We start from the raw sequence: 7393 nt of genomic DNA on the forward strand, positions 1-7393 counted from the left end.
TTAAAAAAAGAATGTAGAAAGTAAGTTAACTATTCTTGAGTGTCTACTTATATTTTAGACACCCTATGGTGAACAATTTGCTAATGGTATCTCTTGGAATTCTTACATCTCGGGAGGTATGTGTTGATGTCTATTTTATAATTGGAAACTAAGACTATACATTTACCAAAGTCACATGGCTAGTGAAAGGTAGAACTGGATTCAGATAATCATCTCTCTTAGTCCAAAGCTTTTAGGTGGTAGGAATCACTGCAATTTAATGAAAGCTGGGAAACTCTATAACACTGCTTTTTATATTTGTAGATGATTGCTGTTCAAGTTAACTGTATCATTTTTGATGGACATCAGTTGTCTACCCATGTATAAAATTTAGCTGATTAAGATACACTTATATTTTTGTACCTGTCTAAAACCATTACTTAAGAATACTGCTTTTTGGGCTGGGATGTAGCTCTGTGGTACAGCACTTGCCTAGCATGCGTGAGGCCCTGGGTTCGATCCCAGCACCAAAAAAAAAAAGAATACTGCTTTTGAGGGGGAAAGGGGAAAGAGTAACTAGAGGGGATGAATTTGAACAAATTAAATTATATGCATATTTGGAAATAGCACAATTGAAGCCCCTTTGTACAATTAACATATACTAATAGAAAAATACTGCTTTTGAGTATAGTTGATGAGACTGAGGCCTGCACTATTCAGGCCTTAATTACTCTTAAGTCATATAGTAAAATCTTGGCTATGCTAGTTAATGTGTGGCCTTGGCTAAGTTAATCTCTTGGAACCTCAATTCCTTGTTAGAAAATGGAAAAAATATCACATAGAGTTATTATGAGAATTAAATAAAACAATCCATGTCAGGTATTAAGGAACGGTACCTGGTGCTAACAATATCCCCATCGTCATCTAGGGTAGGAAAGAGGATGGCAGTTGGTTTTAGTTGAATAGTTTTGTCATTTTTCAACCATAGGAGCCAGCTAGATATTAATAATAAGAAGAGTGTAACTGATTCAATCCGTGATGAATATGCTTTTCTTCAAAAGAAATACCCATCTCTGGCCAACAGAAATGGAACAAAGTATCTTGCTCGCACCCTGAACAGGTAATATTTCTCACCTTTTGAAAATGAGATGTTTTGGTTTTGCCAACAAGTGTCTGAGACTGTTTTGTTCAGTTCCTTATGTTTTACACTATTTTTTTGAGTTTCACTTCTGGTTTCTTTATATAGGTTCTTGTAAAATAAATGTCTCTTTTTATTGAGGTGTAGTCTAGAATGCTCAAATGATTAAAAAATTTTCTTTTCTTTTTTGCTGGAATTGAGGTTTGAATTCAGGGCTTCACGCTGCCACTTGAGCCATACCTCCAGTCCATTTTACTGTAGTTATTTTTGGAGATGTGGGTCTCACGAACTGAACTGTTTCCCTATGCTGGCCTTGAATCGTGATCCTTCATCTATCAGCCTCCCTAGTGGCTAGGATTTAGAGGCGTGAGCCTCTGGTGCCCAGAAGTTTTTAGCTGGGTGCCAGTGGCTCATGCCTGTAATCCTAGCTACTCAGGAGGCAGAGATCAGGAGGATCGTGGTTCGAAGCTAGTGCGGGCAAATAGTTCCACAAGACTCTGTCTCAAAAAAGCCCATCACAAAAAAGGGAAGTTTTTGACAGTTAATTTAGTTGCAGCGTTATATCAGATGAGTTTAATTCAGAAACTGAATAATTTTCACATAATCTATTTTATATTAGAATTTTGTTTATTCCTATTCATACTAGAAAAAAAATGTAAGTTGTATACCTTGTATTCTGAGTACCCACTGATGGTGTAAGAACTAGAAGACCTTTATAGATGATTTATAAATGACTAGGGTGAAAGCCATTTTCTCCAGTTTTGTCTTATTTCTTAAATTAAAGGCAGATGGATGTCGATATTAATAAGATGGATTTATACTGTGCTGGGAATATCTATTATAAAAGATAAGTTTGATAAAACCAAAATTATATAGGTAGAATTGAACTGAATGGCTTATATTCATTGTGGTAAAATTGCAATAATATGAAAATAATTAGCTTTTTTTTTCATCTTATATTTGGTTCTCTTACAGTTTGATAGGGTGAAGAAAGATGTCAAAAGCATTGACCCATTCAGCTTCCTTTATGTCATTTTTTTCAGACTTAAGTGTTCACTCGTAATCTAAGATCACTTTATTTCCTGTTCTTGTGATATAGGACAAACCAACTGAAGTGGGGTTTTTTTCTTATTTTTATATAGTCATTCAATAGAGCAGAGAATGCTACTGACACTGTATGTCTGTGAGGTTTTTCCATACACCATCTAGGCAGTTCAGTGGATTCTCACTGGGTGTCCTTTAACTCAGTTCAGTTCTGATACTGTTTACCTTGGAGATAGCATCAGGTCCCACAGGTTGAGGGCTCAGTTCCATAAGACTGCCCTTCCACTTCAGATGTCAGTTGCCAGCACAGGTTCTGGCCTGTGCTTAAAATCTGACTGGCTACAAATTCAGCTTCCCACAATCCATCCCTTGGGTTTAATTAACCTCCTAGAGTGGGTCACAGGATTCAGGGAACACTTTTCTTATGTTTACCATTTTATTATAAAAGATATTACAAGGGATACAGATGAACCAGTTGGAAGAGATGGATAAGGCAAGGCATATGGAATATAGAAGGAAGGGGTCACCACAGCTTACATACCCTCTGGGCATACCACACTCTAGAAACTTAGATGTGTTCAGCTTCATGATCACTGTCCTTTTAAGTTTTCATGGCATCTTCACTACATAGACATTGTTGATTCCATCACTGACCACTGGTAATCAACTCAACTATCAGTCTCTGTTCAGAGGCTGGAGACTGGGGCTGAATGTCCCAACCCTCTAATCGTTTCTAGTCTCTGGTGGCCAGCTTCCATCTGTAGTTTAGGGGCTAGTCCTGTCATTAGTGAGCAAAAGACATCTTAATACTCTGGAAAGCCATTTCAAGGATTTGAGTAACTGAGTACCAGGAAATGTGGATGAAAGCCATATGCATATATATGTGTGTGTATTCCATAACACACCTGCCAAGATAAATTGACATTTTTCCCTTTATTTGTACTTTTAAGATTTTTGACTTGCTTAGAGTGTCAGAATACATAATTTTACATTAAGTTCTTGCTTTTCTAATATTTGTTAGGCTACTGATGCATCACATCAGAGATTGCTTACCAGAGTTGAAAACAAGAATAAATGTTCTAGCTGCTCAGTATCAGTCTCTTCTAAATAGCTATGGTGAACCTGTGGATGATAAAAGCGCTACTTTACTCCAGCTCATTACCAAATTTGCCACAGAATATTGTAACACTATTGAAGGAACCGCAAAATACATTGAAACTTCAGAGCTGTAAGTAAGAGAATTTTGTAAAGATTTGGTTACATGTTTAGCAAGCAAGGTCACGTTATCATTTCTTAAAGTAATCTTAGAGATTATCTGATTGTGACTTACTATCTGTTAAATAGGAATATAACTTATAGAAATGATAGAAGGATGAATGGAATATATGTAAAATGCCTTATAAACTATGTGCTATGTACTATGAGATGTTTTATAAACTACGTACTCTATAAACTATCATGGTTTATTGTATTTATTTTTTGCTGTACCGGGGATTGAACACAGGCCTTGGCCATGCCCCTAAACTATTATGCTTTATAAGACATACTAAAGATCTGAGGTTTTTTAAAAGCAATATTTTACTCAATTTATATATAAGCATATGCATATTAATGTATTTTTTTTCCTTGAGACAAGAGTCTCACTTTGTTGCCCAGGCTGTCCTCAAACTCATGATCCTTCTGCCTTAGCCTCCCATGTATCTGGGAATATAGGAATGAATCACCATACCAAGCTCTAAAATACTTAATTTAGCTTTTTAAACATTTTCTTTTTTGTAGTGCTGGGGCTTGAACCCAAGGCCTTGCATATGCTAGGCAAATGTTGTATTACTGAGCTACATACCCAGACTGTTGTTTCATTAACATACATAGCATAATTTTGAAAAAGTAGAAATGCACATAAGTGAAAATAAAACAAAAACAAAACTACCTTTAATTTCAACAGCCAGAGGTAATGCCTGTGAAATGTGGCATTGACCTAGACACTCTTCTGTGGACCTCTAAAGGCCTGAATTAGACTTATATCCGGTGCTGTACATGTTATATTGAAGTGATTTTTTAAAATTAACGTGCCACAAACAACTTTCTAATAGTATATATTGAATTATCAGCTTGAAGGTTTACATAGTATTTTACTTTTTAGATACACCCTTGTTTGTTGAACTGGTCCCCAGTATTGCATAGTTTAACAATTAAGGGTGGTTCCCTCTTATCTTAGGGGGTGGGGGGAGTACATTCCAAGAACCCCAGTGGATGCCTGAAATGAAGGATAGTACCAAGCCCTATTCACAAGCACTGTAATACCAAGACACTCAGTCTTGTAACTGAGATGGCTATTGAAATGGGGAGGACACACTGGACAAAGAGATGACTCATACCCCAGGTAGGACAGAGTGGGACAGTGTGGGATTTCATTACACTACTGGACTACCCACACAATTTAAAACTTAGGGATTATTTATCTCTGGGGCTTTCCGTTTAATATTTTTGGACCACTGCTAACCTTGAGTAACTGAAACCTTGTAAGTACAAAGTTGTTACTGACTGTTGTACACTTATTTTTGATGCATGTATCCAAATAAACCCTGAGGATAAATTCCTAGCAGTAGAATGACTATAGTATAGTATAACATCCTCAAACTCACTCATTACATATTGCATATTATTAGCATATTGTACTGTTTTACAACTAGCAGTATGTAAAAATGTCCATTTCTTTGCACCATCTTTTTTTTGGGGGGTTGACCTACTCACCCACCTCATACCCTTATTTAAAAAAAAAAAAAAACTAAAAAACTTGTTTTGGAATAACTATAGACTCACAGGAAGTTGCCAACCAATGTATCAGGAGTTACTATGCACCCTTCTTCCCGCCTCCCTCAATGTCGAAATCTTACATATAATACAAAATCAGAATGAGAAAATGGACATTAATCTACAGAAGTTAGTCAGTTTTCAGTAATTACCATGCATTCATTTTGTGCACATGTAGTTTTGTGTACATTTGTGTGACCTAGGTGCTCTTTTATATGACTTAACTCCATAATTCCATAACGAGATAGGGTATTTAACAAGCTAATTATTGAATGGTTATTGTATGTATGACATAATGAGTATAGATTACAGTGGTCCTTTAAGAAGTTTAGTGGAGCCGGGTACCAGTGGCTCCTGCCTATAATCCTAGCTACTCTGGAGGCAGAGATCAGGAGGATCACAGTTTGAAGCCAGCCAAGGCAAACAGTTCACGAGTCCCTAACTCAAAAAGCTATCACAAAAAATTGGGCTGTTGGAGTGGCTCAAGGTAAAGGCCCTGAGTTCAAGCCCCAATACTGCAAAAAAAAAGTTTAGTGGAACTGGTGGAGTGACTGAAGTGGTAAGAGCACCTGCCTAGCAAGCCTGAGGCCCTGAGTTCAAGCCCCAGTACCGCCAAAAAAAAGAAAAAAAAGTTTAGTGGATAATGCAGGTCAAGGTAGTAAGAAAATACAAGAATACAAGGCTGGACTAGGACTAGGTGGCTGGACTAATTCTTAATGAATCAATTTTCTGTGTCTACTTAATCAAGCTTCTAGGACACAGAGGAGAGAGCAGTTACATTTCTTTCATGGATTGGCAGAACTCCATAGTTATGTCATCTGAGTTGGGCTCTGAGTAGAATTTGGGAAGGCAAGTAGGGGAAGGGAGCTTTAGGCTTGTGAACAGCAAGGTGTACTTGGCCATGATAGGAGATAGGCAGGAAGGGTGTCTTGGAAAAAGATTGTAAAGCTTCAATATCTTGCTCAGAATTTAGAGAACTTCTTACTATAAAAAATAAGACCCTTTTGGTCAGAAAAGTAACCCATTTTAGAAGGACATCAGACCATTATGGGAAGGAAGAGACTGGAAACAAAGAGAACAATTACCGGTAATTTTATTTACTTATTTTTGTGACACTCAGTTTTGCACTTAATGGTCAGGCACTCTACCACATAAGATGCACCTACAGCCAGTACACAACTCATTGGCATTAATTACACTTGCAGTGTTGTGCGACCATTACTGGTATAATTTTCAAAATTTTTTATCACCTGAAAAGAGATTGAATTTTAAGCAATTACTCCCTGTTTGTCCTTTCTCCAGCCCCTGGAAACCCCTAATTTATTTTGTCTCTATGAATTGTGTGCTATAGCTACTTCACACATACAGGATCACACAGCATCCTTTTGTGCTTGGCTTAGTTCACTTAGCAAATGTTAGACTGTGCTTTTCAGGGCATAACATTTGCCTAAACTGCCATACAAAAGTATAGAATAATGGTGGTGAAAACAGAAAAGGTGATTTAAGACATTATAAAGGTATATGTAGAGTTCAGCTAGGCTTCAATAAAAACACAAAAGGTAATTCTAGATTTTCTAGTTTTTAAACAACATAGGAAACACAATTTGCCTAGCACTTGGGTCAAGAGACTTAATTTGTCAAAGCAGAAGGAGGCAGACAGCAGGCCACCTAGATAAGAATAATTTTTTTACATTGTAAATACAGAAATTTTAAGTATAAAAATGAAATGAGACATTGAAAATTGTATAAAACTCAAATGTCAGAGTGCATTAGTTTTATAGGTATGCTCATTTGTTTACATATTGTCTGTGGGTGCTCTTGTTCTTATTGGCAGAGTTGAGCAGTTGCAGCAGAGACTTTTCCTGAAAAGCCTAAGTATTTACTATCCGGCCCTTTAAGGAAAAAAGTGTACTGACCTCTACTCTAGATTTTATGAATCCAAAGAAATAAATAGGCACTATTTCCTGTCTTTAAAGAGCTCAGAAACTAGTTAAGAAAACTAAGGCAGAGAAAAGCCATTCAGCAATTTTTAGTTAATGGATGTTTTGTCAGAAGTTATTTCATACACAAATACGTGACTACTATAAAATGGCTACTTTCCCATTAAAAAGATTAGAGAAACTGGTTCATGATGATTGTAAGTTCAGAACACTTGGAAACGAGAATTGGTGGAATACAGTTGTGTATAAGGCTTTCTCAGAAATGAGATTACCTTAAAGCTTTTAGAAAGGCTTCTAATGTGTAGCTTCTTTTACTTACAGTAAAGCAAGTAACCTGTGATTCACTGCCTTTCAGATGCGGTGGTGCTAGAATTTGTTACATTTTCCATGAGACTTTTGGGCGAACCTTAGAGTCTGTTGACCCACTAGGTGGCCTTAACACTATTGACATTTTGACTGCCATTAGAAATGCTACTGT

General features: G+C 36.7%; 1 protein-coding gene across 10 annotated transcripts in view; it reads left to right on the forward strand.

Moving 5' to 3' along the window:
• The window catches only part of Dnm1l (dynamin 1 like), a 46498-nt gene that overhangs the window by 28713 nt on the left and 10392 nt on the right, over positions 1 to 7393 (forward strand). For all 10 annotated transcript variants that reach the window (XM_074083101.1, XM_020167952.2, XM_074083105.1 and 7 more), the window contains 3 exons: positions 968 to 1099; positions 3183 to 3389; positions 7271 to 7391. In XM_074083101.1, coding sequence (XP_073939202.1) covers positions 968 to 1099; positions 3183 to 3389; positions 7271 to 7391 — 460 coding nt within the window. The remainder of the gene's footprint in view (positions 1 to 967; positions 1100 to 3182; positions 3390 to 7270; positions 7392 to 7393) is intronic.

Source organism: Castor canadensis, chromosome 8, assembly GCF_047511655.1.
Source record: "Castor canadensis chromosome 8, mCasCan1.hap1v2, whole genome shotgun sequence".
Classification (NCBI taxonomy): domain Eukaryota; kingdom Metazoa; phylum Chordata; class Mammalia; order Rodentia; family Castoridae; genus Castor; species Castor canadensis.